Source organism: Denticeps clupeoides, chromosome 1 (genome assembly GCF_900700375.1).
Source record: "Denticeps clupeoides chromosome 1, fDenClu1.1, whole genome shotgun sequence".
NCBI classification, from domain to species: domain Eukaryota; kingdom Metazoa; phylum Chordata; class Actinopteri; order Clupeiformes; family Denticipitidae; genus Denticeps; species Denticeps clupeoides.
In genome coordinates, this window is record NC_041707.1 from 7964935 (window position 1) to 7988806 (window position 23872).

The window sequence follows — 23872 nt, forward strand, 5'->3', positions numbered from 1 at the left end:
AACTTTTTAATACATTATTCAGTACACATAATGGGTCAAACTACTGCCACTCAGAATCTGGCCTAGATTAAGTAAAGCCTACAGGGGTATGTAGATATCTGGAAGTAGGTCCTGATTGCGATTTTAAAATGTCTCCCAGGCCCCCAGCTGCCCTGGTTATTACTCAACATTTGCCTTAAATGCTGATCATAACAAATAGAGATTTTGTTATGAAAGGTAAGCTGCTGCACCAAGTCAGCAGCAACCGCCATTAGCTGCCCTGTCGCAATATGAAAAGCCACTGTCACATGAAGTAGATCGTCAAATCCGATTATTTACCTATTTCAATGTCAGAGGATATTAATTCCTGCTATTCCTCTAAGGTCCTGCTCCTCTGCAGGCTGTACCCTGTGGGCTGTGGATCATGATCACTAGAAAGATATTTGATTAATAAATGACGGATGCTTTCAATTACAGTAGTTTTCTTTGTTCTTTTTTGTGCACCATGGGCATGGCATGTACTGTTTTTTAAAACAGCAGTAACGTCTGTCTGAAACATATGATGTTTGAGAGTAGAGGACTTGCGATTGCTTGACTTGCACCCAAATCACTTCAAATTCATCTTGTAATAAGAAACAACTGGTAGCCGCTACTGTGCTCCCTGCACATCAGTCGTGCCCCGCCTGAAGCACTGACGCAAATTTGGCTAAAATATTTCAAATTTTATAATTCTGTCCAAATGTAGTTGCGGGCGATTGCCCTTTGGCTCTTCGCTAAAGCCCAGTTCAATCATGCCTTCAGGCAAGGCCGGATGGGGCAGCAGGACACCCTGCCTCCTCTTAATAAAGCCCCCCGGCACCCAACCGTTCCCTCATTCCAGAAACCAGCACTTCCTCACTCATCTCGCTCAGAGAACCAAAGTTACAACCGTAACCTTTCATTCTATTTTGGTTGATACACTCGACATCTCACTGTGGGATATAGAAAGTGCCTCGATTGCAAGGCCAGTAACCAGAACCTCCAGCACTCTTCATAGACACGCCCAGGACTGCATGCGCCAGAGTAGGAGCAGTCACATCCAGGCGGTAGAACCTAGAACCTAGGTGGTAGAACAGGCTGAGGAACACACGTCAGCCACAGACACACCCCTGAACAGTGCCCAGGATGCCGCCATTCCTCTGGGGGAATGTGCCCGTACAGGTGAAGGGGGCTGCAGCCCCTGAACCACAAATGCCATATATGTAAATAGCCTGTGTCAGCCATTTGGACAACCTATGGTTGGACAAAGCTTTACCCCGTGATGGGTTAGCAAAGCAAACAAAGAGTTGCTCGCTTCTCCTAAATGGTCCAGTCCTGTTCATGTACACCCACAGGCCACGTACAGGGCAGCGCATGTTGAGCCGACGATGCGCTGTTGAGGAGAAGGGGAGGCGGGTAAAAAGGCCGCAGATCTACTGGAGAGCAGCTGAAAGAATTCAAAACCATCATGACGAATGCTGGATTGGGGCGCAAAGTCACCTTGGCGTCACCTTCAGAAAACTGTGTGCAAGCTGGGTGCACAGAGTAGGCATGCAGCTCATTCACCTGCCCAGCGCAAGCAGCAGGGCTATCTCATAGGACAACGCTCTCGGCTCTACCTCTGCCAGAGGCTCAAAAGAAGGATCGCACTGACCTCCAAGACCAGTGACTAACTGCAGGGGGGCACAAGTGGCCTGGGCGACCGGGCACAGACGCCTGACCCCCTTCAAAGAACCCTCTGACGCCGCCCCACACCTATGTGGCAAGCAGAAATTGCTGCCAAATACACCTTAATAGCAGAAAAAAGCCTTGCCCTGCTCCAGAAGCTCTTGTAAAAAGGAGAGCTGACGTCCTACACACCACTTCTCAAACATTCGCCACTTCAGGTCATACAGGGACCTAGTGGATTGTACCTTGGCACTCTAAATAGTGGCAATCACATTATGTGGCAGGCCATCTCCAGTCAGACTAAGCCTCTCACAGGCCAGGACCACAGGCCGAGGATGAAAAATCTGCCCTCTCGCCTGAGACAGCAGGTCCCTGCACAGGGGAAGACACCAGGGCGGTGCATAAAGCAGTCGACCTATCTTTGCCAACCACGGGCGACCTGGCCAGCATCAGCCCCCTGAAGCCCCCAAACTCACCCTGTCCAGGGTGGGCAGCATCAGACTCACCGGATGTTACGTCCCTGGGTGCTTTGCGCCAGGGAGTAGTTATGGGGAATCTCTGTTTGCCATTCTGTGTATGTTTGTGTGTGTTTTTTAGGTGTTTGTCTGATTGCTGGCTCCGCCCACGGTCTGGTGGCTAATCTGCCAGTATAAGAAGAGGCCTGAAACAGGAAGTCGACGGCTTAGTGCTCACGGAGGAGTTTGGAGTGGACAGAGAGATAGTTGGAGTTTGGAGTTTTGAGTTGATAGTGTTTGTTCTTGTATTTAGTGTTGGCTATCCCTTCCATGTGTACCCTTCTCTGCTTGTGTGTGTGTGTGTGTATCTGTATGTGCATGGATTCCCTCCTCTGTTAGTGTGTATATAGTTGTGTGTGTTTGGTTGAGAGGTTTGTGGTGGTGTACATAGCACTACTTGGTTTTGGCTCGTGTTTTCCTCCTTGTCCCCGTCCACCACGTTCACATTGTCCAAGTTCCTTTCCCCCCTAGACGGCAACGTGACACCGGAGGAAAAGCGCTCAGCAGCACCTGTGGCCATGGATGTGACAGAGCTTTCATACAGAGCATGCTGTCAGAGAAAAGAATAGATGACACGGCGAGTTTTATGGTGATGCGAAGAGATCTGCGGCAACCCTGCCGTACATCATCCAAATCCAATGGAGCCTCCACTCCCCTCTGAACAGCAGATGTGCACCCGAGCTCAACAGGCCCGGTACATGGCTGCATGTAAGGAAAGCAGGTGCACACTGTTCCGCAGCAGGAGCCTGAGCCCGGCGGTGTGGCCTGAGTGACCGTAACCGCAGACACACGAGGAACAAATCCTGCCATCATCTCCCTCATTTACAGCATGTATCAGACGCCCCTATCCAGAGCGAGATAGTCCTCGGCTCGCTCAGGTTGAGATTGAGCCGCGGAGAGGGGCTGCACGTCCTCGTCCCAGGGAGATGGTGGTCTGTCCATGATGGCTGATGAGCCCAGTCCAGGTTCGGTTCGTGAGGCTGCTGCAGCAAAGCTTTGGTTTAAGAAGGTCACCAGCGCCTGCTTAGCGTGTGCATATCCGAGACAGACTAGGCACATTGGACATCACCGGGTGGTGATGGTGTTGATGCAGCCCCTGGGCCAGGTACACGATGGGTCCTTGACCTTCATATTAAAGGCCTTCTGTCAAAGCATCGCTGGTTTGTGAAAATCCTGGAAATTCAAGATAAGTAAGAAAACAAAGCACGAGAAAGGGAGCGGGATGCTAGGCATAAATCGAAGCGCCAAACTCATACACGTAGGTACTCACATGGACTCAGAATACCTCGAAGAAATGTGGGACTACATGGGCGCAGGTGGCTTTATTAAGAGGAGGCGGGGCCTTCCGACTGCCCCATGCAAAAGAGAACTCCACAGTTTTACCACATAGTTTATTTACTGTCTTAGTTTCACAAAAATGTAAAAAAAAAAAATGTAAACATTTTTGCCATCTCTATTTTGCCATAATCACATACTACAGAGCTAGACCTTTCGGTGGGGAAGCCTAGTTTATTTATCAAATTAGATTTGACTGAGACTTGGACATGAAAAAGATAACTTGTGACCATTTCTGTGCTAAAAATATTTATGCTTGTTAGCACTCATGCACACATACAAACACATCCATCTGAACGAAATAATCATGTGAATGCTACATATGAACGGCACACAAAGATAACAGTGTATATCACTAACAGTTTCCTACAGTTCACACCATCCTACTCACATATGATGGCTCTGCACACATATCTTAGGACTCACATACTTTTTAATAAACCCCTCTCTCACTTTGCCTGGAGCATAAATATGTAAATGTTTCCAGGAGGCTTTCAGGATTGAGATGCTTGAATTTTTAGTGTGGGGAAATGAGTTTCAGGAAGAATGACTTCAGTGTACTCTATTGAGAGGTAGTCCCCGTAATAATGGAAATTGGTCTTATGCAGCACTGTGGATGTTTTATGACTCAGGCAGCAGTCATACTGAGAAAACGAAAGAACTGTTAAAGGGTAAAAAGTGGAGAGAAGGATATTCATTGTAGAATCTTTATATTGCTAAGACTGATCATGTCGATGTGAGCAAATGCTCAATTATGAAAAAGGACAATAAATGTGATCATGTGTGTTTTACAACATTGAAATATATGTGTACAAATGTGTTTTGGGATGACTTTCAAACATGTGTAGTGTTAAAATTCCAATAATTGTGTGTGTGTGTGTGTTTTGTTTTGTATTTGCATGTTTATACATATTTTGTCTCTACAGGCTGGGACAGCTACAAGAGTCCGTCAAAGCCTACACACAAGCTATGAGGTTCCACCCCTTCTTCCTGGAGGCCTATGTTGGCCGAGGGAACGCCCTCATGGACTATGGCCACAACCAGGCTAGAAAACAGGCACAGAGAGACTACCTGAGTGCCCTGCACCTGGACCCACTCTGCCAGAGCGCTCGAATATGTCTGGCATACAACTTCCAGGTAGATTTGACTGTGTGGGATAGTGGTCAAGTGCACCCTCTGTAATAGATATTAGGGCTGTCAGATTTAACTTATTTACTCACTGCAATTCATTATTACATTTGATTCAAATGAATTCGACAGCGGCGGCCGCCCACTTGTTCACCAAGGGTGATGGTTAAAAGCAGAGGACATATTTCGTTGTGTCACCGTGCGCTGTGCTGCACAATCACTTTCACTGTACCATGTTTGACCATTTTTTGGGCACATCAACATTTTCCCAGCTGAGCTACTGAGAAAGCCATTCATTTGCATTTGCATTAAAGCATTATAGTAATATTTTTCATTTGTTGCAAAATGTGCAATTATTATATTTGACAAAAATATTTTATCAAGTAATAGTCCTAATAGTTATATACAGTACAGGCCAAAGGTTTGGACACACCTTCTCATTCAATGTGTTTTCTTTATTTTCATGACCATTTACATTGGTAGATTCTCACTAAAGTTATCAAAACTATGAATGAACACATGTGGAGTTATGTACTTAACAAAAAGTGGAGACCTGGTCTCCACAGTCACTGGACCTGAACCCAATCCAGATGGTTTGGGGTGAGCTGGACCGCAGAGTGAAGGAAAAGGGGCCAACAAGTGCTAAACACCTCCGTGAACTCCTTCAAGACTGTTGGAAAACCATTTCAGGTGACGAACTCTTGAAGCTCATCGAGAGAATGCCAAGAGTGTACAAAGCAGTAATCAGAGCAAAGGGCGGCTATCTTGAAGAAAGTAGAATATAAAACATGTTTTCAGTTATTTCAGTTATTTTTTTGTTAAGTACATAACTCCACGTGTGTTCATTCATAGTTTTGATGCCTTCAGTGAGAATCTACCAACGTAAATAGTCATGAAAAAAAGAAAACACATTGAATGAGAAGGTGTGTCCAAACTTTTGGCCTGTATTGTGTGTGTGTGTGTGTGTGTGTGTGTGTGTGTGTATATATATATATATATATAGTTATTGCAACAAGATTTCCTCCAAATTTAGCTTCCAATAGAGGATTAGCACAGGGGTCACCAGCCCTGGACCTGGAGGGCACCAGTCCTGCAAATATTTGTGTTTACCTTCATGCAGCAAACCCGATTCAATTTCTGTTCTCCTTATCATCTGGTGTAGTGAATAACAAATGAAATTAAGTTTCAATAAAATTTAAATCCGAATTGTCACAGCTCAGCTCATTGCCTTTGTTGCTTTTGCTCCTTTGTTCCAGATAATCTGAGCATGGAGGGGAGCTCTAAACCCAAGTGGGACAAATGGAGTGCAGATGCAAACCAATTTTTCATTCGCATTCAAAATTGGCATAAAAAAAAAAAAGAAACACAACTATAAAAACAAATTCACATTATAAATCTGACATTCATTTGAGACACATTTTTTCAAGTATTTCAGTTTTAGTGCTGAATTAAGTGACACTGAGATGCTGAAGTGCTGCTGCAATGCAGCTTTACAAGATCCCAAGGACTCTGCAAGTACCTATGCCTGTTGAAAAATATGAATATTTGTGCGCCAGCTTCATACACTCTTCTCTGGGGTTTCAGACGAAACAGCAGAAATACATGTTTCAGCATGGATGACCCTACACAGATGGTGCCGCTATTATTTTAGTTTATTTTTTTATTAGAGGCCTGAGGTGCTATAATGTATGGCCACTCAAAGCCTTAGCTCACTGAACAGCATTTGAGTTGTCTGTGCGTAAATTCTTATAAAAATCTACCCATGATATGATACAGCAGGATGGGGTTTTAATTGGATTTTAGCCTGTCTGTGGTTAATATGTGAAGGAAATTGCTTTTATCCTAGGAGGCCACGTTAACGTGTTGCCTGGGTATGAGGCCACCAGACTGTTAAAGCTTGATACGTTGTGACAGCGCTCGATTGGGCACCGAATGAAAAAGTGCCACTCCCTTAACTGCGGACGCAGCAGAGGACAGGGTGTGTGACAGAGCAGGGCTGACATACAGAGAAGGCTTTTAGAATATGCTGCCATAGAGAATGCAAGTGAAATAAAGACTCAGGGAGTGCTAAAATTATAAAATGACTTTTTTTCATTCGGGGGCCCTTTAAAATGAGCTCTGAATCACAGTTTTATCTTCAAAAGGCGCTCTGCCTCTAACATTTTAGGTGAGAAAAGAGGCCTGTTTTATTCAAGACTCATTTGACCTTGGCTCCAGTCCACCCTACTCAGCTCACAGCTCCCTCCAACAGAATTGAAAGCACTGAGGCAAAGATCTCAATCAGATCACAAAGGGGCAGGCGCTTCCCTGCCATCCCTGTTCCATCACATTTAAACTCTGCCTAATTATCCCTATCTCCACAAACGGACTGGGCTTACTTGCCCTTTCACCTTTCATTGATTTTCTCTAAGCCCCACTAATCTTCCTCTCCTCTCGCTTTGCCATAAAAGGTATTTGGACGTTTCCAGTGGGCCTGGAATCAGTTCACCGTGGCTGCTGAGCTCACCCCCAGAAACTGGGCTGCTTTCGAGGGACGGGCTGTTGTCAATCTTCAGATGGGGAGCATGTATGCGGCATTTCAGGACATAAGCTCTGCGCTGAAGGTAGCTCATACATATGCGCATATATATATGTGTGTGTGTGTGTGTGTGTGTGTATATATATAAATGTAATGTGCACAGTTTTGTTACATTTATTTATTATTAAAATGTATTTAATTATCCTTCTCTGCAGTTGAATCCTCTGTCGGAACAGCTCTTCACAAACCGTGGCGTGATAAACCAGCTCATGGGTGACAAAGTGAATGCAATGAGGGACTATAAGAAGGCCATTTCTCTCATCCCTTCATATGCCCTTGCTTACTTCAATGCTGCCAACCTCTACTTTTACAACAGACAGTTTGAGCAGGTTAGTAGTCATGCTCCGTGTAGCATGTTGCCAAATGTCGTTCAGTACTTATATCTCATATTTGCATTTACTTCTATTGAATGTTGAAATAATGTATCTACGATTCTCATTCTTCAAAAAAAAAATATTTTCATGTCTATCTTCCTCCTAGTTTGATGATTAAGGACTGAAAGTGCCGCAAAGATCAGCACTGTCCACGGGGCTTGTTCGCTAATATAAGGCCAAAGGCATAAATAGATAAATCAAGAAAGTACCACTTATATAGTTATCTCTGTCGTGAAGACCAGACACTAATAACTCTTGTGTTTTTGGAATTGTGTTTTTATATTAATCTGTCAATTGTTTTGATGAGTTTAAAATGGGAGGAACCCAATAACGCCTGTCACTCTGGATATGGGAAAATCAATCTTTCGCCTTTCATTAGCAAACAGGTCCCACGCTTAGCATGTAGCATTGTGCTTAGCACCAGTTTTAGGGTGACCAGGTGTCCCCTATTTACATATAATATTTTCCTCTGATAAACTGGGTTATTCAGAACTTAACTTACTCTGGTTTCAGGCCTGCGAGTATTACAGTAGGGCAGTCGAGCTGGACCCTCAGGACGAATCGGCTTTGCTGAACAGAGCCATCACTCTCAGCCTGCTTCGGAAGGTTCCCGAAGCTCTGAGCGACTTTTCTCTGGCTCTGGAGCTCAACCCCAGTTTCGCTCATGTGTTCCTCAACCGAGCCAACCTCTACTGCTCCCTGAAAGAGTACCAGCTGGCGGAGAAGGACCTTAATGACGGTGAGATTCTTTTCCTTCAGCTTATATTCCTGCCTTTGCCCCTTCCAATAACCGCATCAAGTTTCTGATCTTTTTCATTTTCATTGTTTGCTCCAGAGCGTGGAGTGTAAACCGCAGAGTCCAAATCTTATTACCTCCTGTTCTGCAGTGTTGGGCCAAGAAGAAGGGCCATGTTGTATTGTAACGACACAATCCCTATGACACATAATCACTTCTTTTCTTGGATTCCATCGTGAGGGCAGTGAAGATTCAAACAAACCTAGTATAAATACACACATTGTCAAGACATTGGTGTGCCCGCTGAATGACCTTCTGTGGAGAAAAAATGGTAAAATACTAATCACCAAGACAATTAAAGCCTTTCCCTCTTTCAATTATTTGCAATCAATACTGTGCACACCCCAGCACCGTAGCAGTTGTCTTCCAGGAAAAGCAGACGGTTGCTCTGGTCCATCTCCATCCCAGACTGTTTCTGAGAAGAGCCCCGTCTCCAGCGAGGAGAACATTTTGACATTCAGAGCTTCAGAGCTTCTAAATCCTGCCATTACAAAGTACATAGACAGGGACCTTAAGATGTCTTAGGTAACAAAGGTGCTTGTTTCTGGCTAAAGATGTGAGGTACGTAGTTGCCATGGTGACTGCACACGCCCACACGCCAGACAGAATGCAAACCCCACGGCATAAGACACCTGACTGTTAATCATTGTGTATCGGCGTAATTGTCTTCCTAAATCCTTTCTAGTGTTACGGGTAATTTCAGTGATCGAGCCACCTTAATGTAATGATTCGATTTGTTTGCTTTATTCAAAATGGAATAATCATTTTTGATTACGAAAAAAGGGAACATTATCAACGGAGCAAACACAGCTCGCCCTATAATTACCTTAGCACAGAGGCTGGACAGCGCCAACGGTTTCATCCTGATCTGCCTCGAGTACACAATTTATTCAGTCGTGGTCATTATTGTTCTCATGTGTGTGATTAAGTGGGTTCAGCCGCGCGGTGGAACGGGAGCTTTTGAGATGGTAATGTGTCTGAGTTTTGAAATGGTGATGTACCTGTGTGTTCATGTTTAATGTGTGTGTGTGTGTGTATGTGTATGTGTGCATGGATGACTGTCTTTCAGCACTCCGACTGCAGCCCAGTGATGCCCTGCTTTATAAGTTACGTTCTGAGGTGCGTGGTCACCTGGGCCTCACCCAGCAGGCTTTGCAGGACTATGAAACGGCACTGGAGCTTCACGGAGACCTGGAGACCTGAGTGTCCTTTGCAGCTGCCTCTTCAGAGCACTGTTATTATTATATTTATTTGTTTTTAATTATTACTTGTGTGCATTTGTATTATCTGTGTTAGTGCGCATGTGCCATGTTCGTAAATAAGAAGTTCCACAGGAAGTTACATCTGCTTAGGGCAAAAACAAGCAGGAATTGCAGGTCAGACGGCGGGCTTGTAGGTGGACTGTGTGCAGTATTCTCCATACAGCAGAGACGCCTGAAGAAGTGATGAATGCCCCGTCACATTCCCTTATCTCAGCAAAAGGATCTGAGACACATTACCGTCATCCTGGCATATGGGTCCTTCACCTGACCTTTCAAGAAGTCATCTTTCTGCATCCATTTATGTGTCACTAGCCCAGACAGATGTTCCTCTGCTTGTAATCCCTGGTCTCTGATTGCAGGAGGAACCCATCCTCCTCCTTCTGATGTACGTTATGATGGTAAATCCGAGAAAGGAGGTAAACGCCTGTCCTGAAAACTGTCCTGTGCCCAGCTCAGGCAGAATATATGAGCGGGCGGAGTGTGAGCACGGCCATCTGCTGCTCTGCAGCCTCTCTTAGCGGCCGCATGGATGCTCAAGGGTAGCCTCCGCCACTCTTGTCTGAAAAGGTGCGGGGACGAGTGAATGATTTGCCCATGAAACAAAAGAATGCAGCAGATAACGATCCTTTTTTGCATTCAAATGAAATGCGGCCCCTTTGTGGCTCATTTTCTATTACATGGCCTGAATGTTGTACAGGTGCACGGTTCCATGGAAATGGAAGGCTGGCTGCTAGTGGCCTAGTGGGCAACACACTCACCTATGAACCAGAATTCCAAGGTTCAAATCCCACTAACTACCATTGAGTTCCAGAGCAAGAAGCTTAACCCTAAATTGCTCCCTGTATATACTGATTGTAACTCGGGATAGAAGTGTCTGATATGTCAGAAAAGTAAATGGCTGCAGCGGATCTGTCACGTCAGTGTCATCGCATATAAACATGTTTGGGACAGGGGATCAGTGGCGGTTTTTCTATTTTTTATTTTTTTGTGCGTGCATCCATGCTGCCCTGACATCCGTTTCCTTGGGTCAGTGGTGATCCGTTTTCTATTCCCAGTTTGTGGGGAGTAAGGGCGCCCTTATTTTGCGAGGTGCACCTGCTGCTTCAGGGGGAGGGGGGCAGCAGGAGATTCTCTGACTGTAAAACACAACACAGAAGTAAGCTCTTTATTTGAGTTGCTGTTCCATTTTCAATTCTGCTCTGCAGGCTGCAATACCCATATTGCGCCTGTAGGGAATAGAGTTCAGTGAGGCTTACAGCCAGGAAATCTGCTTCAGAAATTAAGAACTTTTAAATTTGTATATGGTGATGATCTCTGTGCCCACTCAACACCCTGACCTATTAGAAATGGCATCAAGTGTTACCTGTGTGGCCCGTTACAGCTTTCACTGAAACTTTCACACAGGAACTGTGCATTGGACTTGATGAACGACACTACAGTTTAAAAGCTCTGGACCACTGAAAACTCACAAAACTGAGTAGAAATAGCATCAAATAATACCTACCTTGTTTATGTGCAAATAGATTTATGATGAATAAGGACATTTCCATTTAAAGTAAATAGTATTGAAGCCTGCTGAGCAGCATTTAAGGTGGAACGGTCCATTCAAATAAGGAGCCGTGAATAATGAGCTAACTTTAGCATATTTGTGATCTATAAATTCAATCATGCAGTGAGCGTGAGGCCCTCTTACTGTTGCTGCTGGGCCGAAGTCTCACACCTGTCTAAAGTGAAGTGAAGTAAAGTAAAGTGAATGTCATTGTGATGCACAGCACACAGTGCACACAGTGAAATGTGTCCTCTGCATTAACCCATCACCCTTAGTGAGCAGTGGGCAACCACGACAGACGCCCAGGGAGCAGTGTGTGGGGACGGTGCTTTGCTCAGTGTACCTCAGTGAATCGGGACTCAAACTGGCAACTTTCTGATTATGGTGCCATTTCCTTAACCGCTAGGCCACCACTGCCCCAAGGGAAAGGAGACAGAGTACTTCCAAATAAAGTAAATTTCATTCATTTATAATATTGTCAGTTCAAGCTCATTATGTCACAATTAATTTGTTCTGTGTTGTGTAAACCCAGGTTCTAAGCGATTTGTGGGATAGGGACATGGAACGCCCTGCATCAAAACAAACAAGGGCTTGCTCTTCAAGGGATATTAATTTGTGCGTATTAAAGTTGGTTTGATGCCACCTGGTCACATGCATGATTAGATTAATGGATTTATTTGACTTCCCAGGCAGTAAAAATATGCAAGCATGGTGTTATGTGAGTGACATTAACTTATGATACTTGGACTGTGTCAGGATTGCCTGCAGCTGGGCTCCACACCGGAACTCAATCCTGACGCCCCATAAATGCCGGAAGTTTCCGCCCGTTCGGGGTCGCTGGCATTTTCGTGAACTCTCTGCACGAACTTGACCTTGTTTAGTGTTATGTGTTTTGAGTTCTGGCAATCGCCACACGCCTACGGGTTTGTTTATGTTCTTTATTTAAGTTTAAATCGTTTTCGGCCACCGCGCCAGTCTTTATTTGTATTTCTTTGTTTGTTAATAAAAACCCCTTCCCAGTATGTCAGACCTCTGCGCTTCCTTCCCTCGTAAGTCCGTAGTCGTGACAGAATGCCAGCGACCCACCCAAAAGCGCAGAGGTAAAAAACAGAGGAGAAGAAACGCCGCGAAGGACGCAGCCCGGCGCGGCGAACGCGGACACCAGGGGAGAGACGCGCCGCCCGTTCTGGTGGAGCGTTTTCTCCCCGAGAAGCCGTGGTACGCGGCGCCGCGTGATGACGTCACCCCCGGGAAACTCCGCGAAACCCGGAAGCGACAACGTCGGCGGGTGAGTGGGCGGAGCGAGGACGTTGGCGTCGGCAGCAGCGAGGAAGTGACGTGGGCAGCGAGCGCAGAAGATGCGACCCCCACGATCTTCGCCATGTCGAGCCAAGAACTCTGCGCTCTGCTGGCCAGGCTCCCCGTGGACTGGGACGACACGGACGACGACGAGAGCACGGGAGACGAGAGTTGGGCTCCGCCCATCGCGCCAGTCTGCGATCGTCGCAAGGTCCGTGGGGACCCACGTCACTTCCAGGGGGGTGAGAAGCGGCAACAACAACGGCGGCGTTCCTCCAGCGAGGAGGTGGGCAGCCTCCAGCCCGAATGGCCAGAGTACTGCCCATGGGAGCTTATCGCGCCATGGGTCCAGGATGTCCGCAGGGTGGACGACCCTTGGAGTCACCGGTGGGAGGACACGGATGACGAAAGCGATGATGACGTGGATTTTCGGTGGGCGGTCGGTGCCGGGATGGCTCCGCCCAGCGTGCGCGTCCGAGATCATCGCGGCGTCCGTGATGACCCATGTGACTTCCGGGGGTACGAGGTTGACACGGACGACGACCAGGATGACGCCGTTTGGGCAGTCGGTGCCGGGATGGCTCCGCCCATCGCGCCCATCCAGGAGCGTCACGAGGTCCGTGGAGACCCACGTCCCTCCCAGCAGTGTGAGGAAAGCTGGTGGAAGAGGGCGACGGGAGGTCGCCAGCCAGCAACTGCGCTGCCGGGACTGCCTCGCAGGGAATCCTCCATTCCTGCTCCAGTCGCCGACCCGCCTTCCCTCTGCCCGGACGTTCCCCAGCAAAATGGCAGCGCAGCACCAGCGTCCACACCTGCTGGAGAAGACGTCCACCCCCCTCCACACCACACACCTACCACCATCTCCAGCGACGTGCCCAGCCCCGTGTGGGACCGCCCAATTGTCCCGGGACCCTTCAGTGGGGCAGCAGACACAGACGAGATCACTACCATCCTCACGTGTCTGACTGGATCAGCATGGGGCTGGAGCACAACCCTCTGGCAGCAGGGAGAGACAGACAGGAGTTTTCGGGACTTCCAACAGAGACTGAGGGCGGAGTTTGATCGGCCTGAGCCAGGGATCGAACTCTGCCCCTCCACCACATCCAGTGCCAGTCAGGATCCGGGGCAAGAAGACCCAGCACTGGTGGGCGACGAGAAGGTCGCTCCTCCCGAGATCCTGGCTGTGCCCCCTGAGGAGGTCCCAGAGAGCCCAGAGAGGGAGCCAGACGACCCTCTCTTCTGTCTGTCTCTGTCTGTGTGTGTCTGTGTGGCATATGTGTCCGTATGTCGCCCCCAGTTCCCCTCTTTGTGTCCACCAGATGGCGACCCAGCCGCGGAGCCGAACCCCAGGGAGGAGGTTCCTGACCCGAATGTGCTGGTCCAAGGCGAGGTGGACAAGCCCCAAGGTACCCCTAAGTCCAGCCGGGGGGGGTGCTCCCCCAAAGAATTTTTTGGGGGGGTGCAGTTCGGGTTGGGGACTCCTCCTGAGGGGAGGGGAGGTGGGGAAGCGATGGAGCTGGGTCCTCCGGTAGCCAGTGAGGAGGGCGGGGCAGGCATGGGCCTGCGTCTGCCTCCAGAGGGGTGGAGCGCCATAGAGCCCCCGGGTAGGCATGAGGACCCAGCTGGGACAGGCACGAAGAGGGCCTGCTTGTCCCAACGGACGCAGAAGGGGCTAGCCGGATGGTCTGGCAATGCCCCCCCCTTGGCACCAGGGCCGGGCAGCGAGAGGGGCTGCATAGTCCCAGAAGGCACCAGCCTGGGGTGCCTGGAACAGTCGCCGGAGGCTTTGGGACAATCTCCCTGCGCGGTGCAGGGGGTGACACAAGATGTGTCAGAGGGGACATGTGGAGACAGGGCCCACACGTACCCAGATGGATCGGCCCTGATTATTGTGTGCAGGTACGGGAGTCCGGGGCCGTCATGCGGGACCACGCCGGGGAGCCAGGCCGAGGGTCCGGGGCCGCCATGCGGGACCACGCCGGGGAGCCAGGCCGAGGGTCCGGGGCCGCCAAGCGGGACCACGCCGGGGAGCCAGGCCGAGGGTCCGGGACCGCCAAGCGGGACCACGCCGGGGAGCCAGGCCGAGGGTCCGGGGCCGCCAAGCGGGACCACGCCGGGGAGCCAGGCCGAGGGTCCGGGGCCGCCACGCCTGACCACGCCGGGGAGCCAGGCCGAGGGTCCGGGGCCGCCACGCCTGACCACGCCGGGGAGCCAGGCCGAGGGACCGGGGCCGCCACGCCTGACCACGCCGGGGAGCCAGCCCGAGGGACCGGGGCCGCCACGCCTGACCACGCCGGGGAGCCAGCCCGAGGGACCGGGGCCGCCACGCCTGACCACGCCGGGGAGCCAGCCCGAGGGACCGGGGCCGCCACGCCTGACCACGCCGGGGAGCCAGCCCGAGGGACCGGGGCCGCCACGCCTGACCACGCCGGGGAGCCAGCCCGAGGGACCGGGGCCGCCACGCCTGACCACGCCGGGGAGCCAGCCCGAGGGACCGGGTCCTCCAAGGGGAGGATACAGCAGGGCAGGAGCCCTGTGGTTGCCGCCGTCCGCCCCGCCGCCTCCACTGATGGTACTGTTGGGGCTCCGAGGACGTAGCCCTTGGAGGGGGGGCTCTGTCAGGATTGCCTGCAGCTGGGCTCCACACCGGAACTCAATCCTGACGCCCCATAAATGCCGGAAGTTTCCGCCCGTTCGGGGTCGCTGGCATTTTCGTGAACTCTATGCACGAACTTGACCTTGTTTAGTGTTATGTGTTTTGAGTTCTGGCAATCGCCACACGCCTACGGGTTTGTTTATGTTCTTTATTTAAGTTTAAATCGTTTTCGGCCACCGCGCCAGTCTTTATTTGTATTTCTTTGTTTGTTAATAAAAACCCCTTCCCAGTATGTCAGACCTCTGCGCTTCCTTCCCCCGTAAGTCCGTAGTCGTGACAGACTGACACAACCACAAGATCTGTCAAGAGATGAGAAATGTTTTTTGAATTTGGCAGTGGAATTTTGTAGCAGACAATAATCTAAATATTTTAGTGTAGTGTGTGTGTTTCTGAAGATGACTGAATGAGTAAGTAAATTAATGATTTTAATTATTATGTCATTGTCATTGCATAATATTAACAGAGGTATTATAATAAGATATAATAGGATATTATGAAAGGTTTGGCATCTTCCCCTTTTATGATATAATAAATGATTTTTTACATGGATTGGAAAAACAAAGCATTTTAGTACAGCCTTTGACTACTGTTAACCCTACATTGAAATATTTTTTTGTGGCTCAGCAAAAATTTGGTTTAACAGTATGACACGTAATACCTAAAACATATTTAATTTAGATGAGAGTCTTTCATGTTTGTTTAGACTAATGACAAATTTTTCTCATAAGTGGATCCTATATTTTTTCAAGACATTCATCATAGTACCATAAGCTCACATGAGTGAAGGTGGTTTATTTTAACAAATTTCATGGCCACCACCAAAAACAAGAGCGTGAATAAACAGAGGAAAACTGGATTTAGAAAATTAATATTTATGATGCTCCAAGACATTTGCATCATGGTTTGAACTGAAGGCTATAAATACTCAGACTCTTAATGTGATCTTTTATGCACAGTAGCGCTTGCAGAGTTTCTGCTTTTGGGCCATGAAGGCACAGAACGTTTCAAGATGTGGGAAATACTCTGTGCAAAATCGTCTAGAAGCAGAACTTCCTTCACGAATGTCCTACGGCTGGGTCGACTTATCTGTCGACTCTTTAAGAAGGAGGTACTAACCGCGAAGTTGGGCCACTGACCTACTTTAATGTTTTTCACACCAACTTTCTGAATCTGGGGGTTATTTTAAAATAATATTCTTGTGAATGCAGTGTTGTGTGCTACATTTATACATCTCTGCTTGTGCACACTGCGACACACAGAAAACCGAAAACTCTTTCAACAGAAATGTTTCAACGTTTTTGTTAAAAAGAACGTTTTTTTTAATTGCTGGTTTTAAATATGCTAATTTTGAATCCTTCAACTTGTAATATCTGTAATATTATTCAAAAACTGCACCAGCCTTGCAATATGTGTTCATATTTTATTAAAATGGTACCCCGAGACCCCCGCAATCACCCCATTATGTATGTTATATTGCCCTGTTCCACATCTCGACACTTTGATCTCATTTGCATTTACCAGATCGCCGGAGAAACATCCATCTTCTTTAATGTCCTTCCTGCCACTAGATGGTACTAGAAATGAGGAGGAAATTGCGGATCTGTGTATGATCCCAACGTCGGCGTCCCAATTACAGGATGTGTTTAATTGAGCAGCCCGTGAAAGGCAGCACAGGCCGTCACTTGTGATGGATCGACCTTCCAGGTTGACTGATCCGTTGTTCGCTCATCCGTCCACAGCGTGAACCCAGGGATGCACGTCAAGGTTCGGCGTCAATATTTTCATCCGTCCACAGCTCGCCTGTGAACCAGAAGACCCGGGTTCAAACCCCACTTGCTACCATTGTGTCCCTGAGCAAGACACTTAACCCTGAGTGTCTCCAGGGGGGACTGTCATTGTAAATACTAATTGTAAGTCGCTCTGGATAAGGGCGTCTGATAAATGCTGTAAATGTAATCTCCGAGTTGGTTTCGAGATTAATTAGGTTAATTGCATGTCGTGTTCAGGAAGTGACGATCAAGTCGCTGTTCGGTATCATTTCTGGAGATGCAATTAAAAAAAAAAGTCCCTGCCAAACTCCCGTCTGCCAGCACTTTCCAAATCAAACCTGCACCTTAAATCAAGTCGTAAATCAAACCTCTGCGCTCCGGCCGAGTCTGAAGTTTGATAGATTTGCTCCCCGCATCATTACAACGAGCTATTTAGTTTTTGTGTGCTGGTAACTTTGATGGACGCTCGACTGTGATGTTAATAAACCGGCGCGGAGACCTTTTGGACAGATTGTGCGCGCCGTGACGTGACGTCGGCGTTGACGTGTTTGTTGTGCTCGTCCGCGTCCTCCGTGCGCGGTAACGTCACTTTGCGGGGTGTGACGCCGCCTGCGCGAGTTCGGTGCGGGGGCCGGGGGAGATGGCGGGGAGGGGGGTGTCCTTCGGTAACTGTCCATGGTGCTGAAAGTCCGCTGCGGGAGAAGATGCCTCCGAACGGCTCGCTGGACCTCCTCCTGCCTCCGGAGGACGGCTTCCTCCTGCCCAACTCCTCCGGCAACGAGACGCACGGCGAGGCGCACGGCGGCGCGATCTTCATCTCCTTCATCTACTCCGTGGTGTGCCTGGTCGGGCTCTGCGGGAACTCCATGGTCATCTACGTGATCTTCAGGTACGCCAAGATGAAGACGGCCACCAACATCTACATTTTGAACTTGGCCATCGCGGACGAGCTGCTGATGCTGAGCGTCCCGTTCCTGGTGACGTCCTCCCTGCTCCACCACTGGCCGTTCGGCTCGCTCCTGTGCCGCCTGGTCCTGAGCGTGGACGCGATCAATATGTTCACCAGCATCTACTGCCTGACCGTGTTGAGCATCGACCGCTACGTGGCCGTGGTGCATCCCATCAAGTCCGCGCGCTACCGCAGACCCACCGTCGCCAAGATGGTCAACTTCGGAGTGTGGACCTTCTCCATCCTGGTCATCCTGCCCATCGTCGTCTTCTCCAGCACCGCGCCCAACTCGGACGGCTCGGTCGCCTGCAACATGCAGATGCCCGAGCCGCAGCGCCGGTGGCTGGCCGTCTTCGTCATCTACGCCTTCCTCATGGGCTTCCTGCTGCCCGTCATCGCCATCTGCACGTGCTACGTCCTCATCATCGCCAAGATGCGGGTGGTGGCGCTGAAGGCCGGCTGGCAGCAGCGCAAGAGGTCGGAGCGCAAGATCACGCTCATGGTGCTGATGGTGGTCGCCGTGTTCGTGGTGTGCTGGATGCCCTTCCACGTCGCGCAGCTCGTCAGCGTCTTCGTGCAGCGACACAACGCGACGCTCAGCCAGCTGGCGGTGATCCTGGGCTACGCCAACAGCTGCGCCAACCCCATCCTGTACGGCTTCCTGTCGGACAACTTCAGGCGCTCCTTCCAGAGGATCCTGTGCCTGCGCTGGATGGACAACGCCACCGAGGAGCCCATCGACTACTACGCCACCGCCCTGAAGAGCCGGGGCTACAGCGCGGACGAGTTCCAGCCGGACCACGTGGAGTCGGGCAGCGCGTACAGGAACGGGACGTGCGCGTCCAGGACTACCACCCTGTAGGGGACGGGCTTCCGCCCCCACGTCCCCAACTCTGACCGAAGTGCGCAAAAAGTCCGTCTGAAGCGTCGCCATATTCACGAATCCACGAATCGAACCTTCTATAGCGATTCGATTACTCGCGTTGTGACTGCAATTGAAATGTTATGTTCGCATCGTGTGTGGTGAAATCTCCACGGGCTCAGATGCCTTCACCCCGTCCTCCATGAGATCGAAACCACCTCTGACCTCTGTAGCATCGTAATTCTTCACGTCCTGTGAAGAAGGTTGGACTCGGGCAACTGCTTCACAACTTTTTACTTCATTTTTAAATCTGATTTGGTTGTAATCGCTAAGCGCTGCCTCCCCAGAGCCCAGCACGGGACCTGCTAGCATCATCATATAAATCTGCTGCTGTCTGTTCGGGGCCTTGGTGTCTTATGGAGGGTGACTGACCAATGACAGACAATCAGATATTCCGTCAAATGCGTGTTGCTGGTTCAATAGTCCGGTATTGGAATCGGACTCCTGTTCTGTGGTTCTGTGTAATGGCTTCTAGTGAATTCTCAATAATCTCAATTTTTTTTTTTTTCATCTCTAACAAAGCAAATGGGGGGGGGGGGTCACCAGAACGTTACGGCCGTTAACCATGTTCGCAGACGTGCTGTGCTCTTTACCTTCTTCACCGTGCTTGATGCTCTGTTTTACCTTCTCCTCGTCCGTTACATCCTGTTCAATTTCCAGCAAGCTCACTCATTCTCATTCTGCTTGGTGCCGCCGTTTCTGCTCTCTTTTTTATCCACAGTTTATTGTGCTGCGGTTGTCTTGCTTAGGGGATCTTGAGAATTGTTTTGTGTGAAGGGCGTGTCCTGTGTGCTTACATTGTCCAATTCAAGATGAAACGTAGATTATTAAAATAGATCCTTTTTTTTTTGTAATTATGACCGCCAGCATGTCTTTTTTTTGTGTGTATTGTGTTTGATTGTGTTTATGAAGTACTGTAACTATGAAGCCCCAGTTTTAGTTTCAGGTTTTCAGTCGAGGGTCTAGACAATGATCTGATGAGCAGGATAAAAATAAATAGAATTTATTAAAATGATTACATATTAAGCACATACAATGTCAACCAATGTGGAATAGAATTTGTCAAAAGACATATGACAGTAAAGACAGAGTCCTCCACCCAAACTATAAAGCACTTTAAAAATGTTGAAATAACTTTATTCTAATTGAATGGACAGAATAAATGTGCTTCGCCATCAGTGACGGTGAAAATGTGTGCTAAAAGCCACTTGTGGCACATTACCGCGATGCTGTGTATGGGTACTGCATTCTGATACACAAACAGTGATACAAAAGGCACAAAAACAGGACTTTATCTCAGTGATAAAGTTACTCGTGGTGACAGCGCGACTGTCCTTATCTCTGCACCTTTTTTTTTAATTGAGACAGGCAAGGCTCGTCACACGCTCTTTTTTTTTTTTTTTTTTTTTAAAGATGACAGGAAAATAATAAGAAATAATAAGTTCAGTTACTTTGTCTTGACTTAATTCAACTGAAATCACTGCACTACAGATCGCAATTAAAGTCTCAAAACCAGAACTTTTAAGTTAAATGTAACTTATGTAAGGGATGTAAGTTACACATGCACAGTCAGACAGGCAGGGCACTAAAAGTACTTTACAAAGGACTTGGTTAACACGCAAAATCACTCATTAAGTGCATATATCCTCGAACAACCATTTTCAACCATATTTATACATCCACAGAGACGTAAAGTACAAATGTCTGACCTCTTTAACTGTCGTTACTTATTGACCTTTTCCATGTTGTCAGTGTCTTTGAGGCCCATGGATTCCTTGGAGGAGTCAGACTTTTTCCCGGCCAAGTTCTTGGAGTGTTTTTTCCTGCGGCAGCAGGTCACCACTACCACAATGATGACCAGCAGAACCACCAGGGCCAGTGCGGCGATGATGATGGGTATGATGATCTGGGAGTAGTCGCTTTTTCTCTCCTCAGCCTCTTCTTCAGCCTCAGGTCCTTGTGAGGGGTTCCTGTCCGGTGGACTGTCCACACCAGCGTCCTTTCTGTTTAGACTGTCAGATGACCCACCGGTGGCGGGGGGATCCGGTCCCGGTGCCGCTTTACATTCATACGATCCTGGAGAGTTGACACAGGGGTCACCTCTGCATGGGCTGGATGCACATTCGTCCACATCCTCACATCTCCCACTTGTGCCCAGGATGTAGCCGGGTGGGCATGGACGGCACAGTGAAGATAGGTCCTGGCTCCCGCCTTCACGAAGCCATTTCTCGGTTTCCGGGGAGCAGGTCAATGTGTGCCTTTCTCCGCTCGGGCAGGAAACTTCCACTGTGTCCGGATCGTCTTTATAAATGATGTCGTGAATGCTCGGGATGGACGGCTTCGGGCACGCCTGCCTCTCCCTCAGCGCTCTGCAGATAAAGGGAAACTTAGCCGTGCATTTGGCATCAGCTAAACCCCATTTCACTTCCGACGTCCCATCAAAGTTGACGGAAAGATACGCACAGCGTTCGTGGGTGCAGGTCGCTTGAGGCGGGACCTTCCACTTCAGATCAGCTGTAGAGGCCGTGTTGTTCTCGGTCCACGAGAAGCCCTTTAGTTTCTCGCCTTGGATAACACAGTCCCTTTTAGGTTTCCTCAGGCCGATCCAGTAGTTTGACTCTGCACTGGACTTGACGTGCTGCGAAATGCTGTTCAGCACTTTGGCGACCTCATCATCACTCTCCAAAGTGGTCAAGAAGCCGTTTTTGCCGCATATGCTCAGAGCGTCGTTAAATGTTTCTGCCGCGAAGTGGACAATGTAGGGCGTGCGAGGAAAGCAACTTACGGCATTTAGCAAGCCCAAAAAGAACATCCAGTAATCCATCTCAGAACTGTCTGGTCAAGGCGTCTTCCCAAAAGAAGCTGGGACTGGGAGCTCGTCCTCCCTGCCTCTCCCGGCCCCTGAGAGCTTCTCGTTTATCAACCCCTTGGAGGTCGTCTCAAGACAACAGGCGCAGGAAGCGTGCTTGGACCCGATACGGCCAACAGTTTCCTCCGAGGGGGGCAGTGGCACAGAAACACAATAGTGTCTGAGAAATGAAAGAAATTAGCTGCTGGAGTGACCAAAATCCTCGTGGGCCAACATCTAACAAAGAAAATAATCAGCAAGGGGTGGGGGGAATCCTCCAGTCACAGATCAGCTTGCAGTTATTGCAGAAAGGGGAAATTTGAGAAAAGGGAACTTTGAACCAACAACATTCAGTGTCCCCTGCCGTTTCTCTGCAATTTGTGAACAAATGTGGGACGAGTGATGCATTTGCAAAAAAAAAAAAAAAAAAAGGCATGAAGTCACTTGAGCAAGTCATTGTGTGTTGAGTGGCAGGGGTGGGCACACAGCAAAGTTGTTTTCTGGCCGAGTTCACTGGAAAGTGCAGCAGATGCTTCCTGGAGGAAGTGTCAGAGAATAGCAGGAAGTGGAGGCAGTGTTGTCCTCAGAGCAGGTCGGGCAGGGGAAAGGGGCGGAGACTGAAACCACAGGAAGGGAAAGATTAGAGGCTGGTAACCAAGGTTTCACGTTTGTTTTCGTGATTAATAAAGTCAACAAAGTGCGTACGACATCACTGCTTTGATTTGAACGCCTTATAATTAATACCTGTCTTGGTGAATGTAAGTGAATGAATAAATATTGCAGTTTATATTACACTGAAAAATTATACAGTCTCAAACGTTGAAAAATATAATTGCTTTTACAAATATTAATTGCATTCATTGCATCCATTCACCTGAATATAAATAGCGCCAGCAACAATGCAATAGTAGCAATAGTGACAAGACAATAACATAAATAGAACACATTGAAGATAAAATGTGAAGTTTGTCTGTCTATGCCAAACATGGCGCAGATTAACAGGGACCAAGCGGATAATGTGTGCTTCTGTGTTCCATTTCCACTGTTCACTGTATTTATAGAAGATGTCTTGGAACAAAAATAGGTGGAGTGTCAAGCCAATATTTTTGGACAAAATGCATTTGAAGTGGTGGTCTAGTAGCATTAAGGCCTTGTCTATCAGAAATATGGTCCGCATTTCACTCATTACACATTCTGAAGTTAGATGTTCATTTTCTCAGCCTACGCTGATGTGTGAAGCTTTTAAAATGTACCAGCATCTAGACTGAAACCTAAACCTGGACCCCGTCCTATTTGCAACAGATACCGTCCCAAATTCTCCAACACCACTCCACAACTACGTTCCCTCCACTGGCTTCATGTGGCTACCTGCATCAGATGCTGGCCTACATAGCCAAGGAAGGGTCAGCATCCTCCTACCTCCTTCTGCACCACCTTCTCTCAAGGTACCAGGAAAGCATTCATCTAGAATCTTCTCTGTCTTGACCCCTCGGTTGTGGAATGAACTTCCACTAGATGTTCAAACAGCCGAGTCGTTGAAGATCTTTAAACAGAAGCTTCAAACTTCCTGTTTAGAAGATATTTAGACTGAAAAGATCTTACACATTCCATATAAAAAGGGGGGGTTGGGTTCTGAGTTGTTAAGCGAACGGTATCTACTGTTTGGGTTGGATAGTTCAATGTTGGATATTTTAAAGTCGCTCTGGATAAGAGCATCTGCCAAATGCTGTAAATGTAAATGTGGAATGTAAATGTAAATGTTTTTGGTTGTAGAACATGCTTTTACATTATTGTGTTATTACCATGATATCTGTCTGTCTATATGAAGTGCCGCATTATAAAAATGATTTAAAAAAACAATATATTTAATAAAACCTAGATTTCATCAGTCACATTGTATTCTGCAATCATCAGCACCTCCGCACTCTTCAGTAGTAGGTGGTGTGTGTGTGTGAGTGTGTGTTTAAATACATTTTACATGAGAGAAGCCTGTCTGCCTCCCACTTCCACAGAGAACTGAGTTGGTGAGTCAGTATGAAGGTGAAGTTGTACAGAAGCTGCTGTTTCTCAAGTAACATGACATTTCTGCTGCGGGTCAAGCTGATCATGTTCAAAAACGACGAAACCCAGAATGCTTTAGTTCTTCTGCAAATATTTCAGCTCCACCTGGCTGCATCAGCAGCTGAGCTGAGACTAATGAGCCCTGCTGTTACATGAATGATACGAT

The 23872-nt window shown here is 48.2% G+C and overlaps 3 protein-coding genes across 10 annotated transcripts in view; 2 read left to right on the top strand and 1 right to left on the bottom strand.

Moving 5' to 3' along the window:
* ttc6 (tetratricopeptide repeat domain 6) overlaps positions 1-12040 on the top strand; it is a 32073-nt gene extending 20033 nt beyond the window's left edge. For 7 of the 8 annotated variants that reach the window (XM_028974372.1, XM_028974361.1, XM_028974397.1 and 4 more), the window contains 5 exons: positions 4442-4652; positions 7094-7246; positions 7377-7550; positions 8109-8334; positions 9461-12040. In XM_028974372.1, coding sequence (XP_028830205.1) covers positions 4442-4652; positions 7094-7246; positions 7377-7550; positions 8109-8334; positions 9461-9594 — 898 coding nt within the window. In that variant the 3' untranslated portion in view covers positions 9595-12040. The other variant, XM_028974405.1, reaches the window with a different exon arrangement.
* A 5549-nt stretch (positions 12041-17589) lies between these two features.
* On the top strand, positions 17590-20212 carry sstr1a (somatostatin receptor 1a). Its single transcript, XM_028991874.1, has one exon. It carries the CDS (start codon positions 17631-17633, stop codon positions 18735-18737), a length of 1107 nt encoding a protein of 368 aa, XP_028847707.1. The 5' UTR covers positions 17590-17630; the 3' UTR covers positions 18738-20212.
* Positions 19785-22010, bottom strand: clec14a (C-type lectin domain containing 14A). Its single transcript, XM_028991887.1, has one exon. The coding sequence runs from the start codon at positions 21619-21621 to the stop codon at positions 20521-20523; it is 1101 nt and encodes a 366-aa protein (XP_028847720.1). The 5' UTR covers positions 21622-22010; the 3' UTR covers positions 19785-20520.
* Positions 22011-23872: the final 1862 nt, after the last annotated feature.

Excerpts from the sequence above, each read along its gene's own strand:
- sstr1a (XM_028991874.1), top strand. The coding sequence starts at position 17,631 with ATGCCTCCGAACGGCTCGCTGGACCTCCTCCTGCCTCCGGAGGACGGC.
- clec14a (XM_028991887.1), bottom strand. The coding sequence starts at position 21,621 with ATGGATTACTGGATGTTCTTTTTGGGCTTGCTAAATGCCGTAAGTTGC.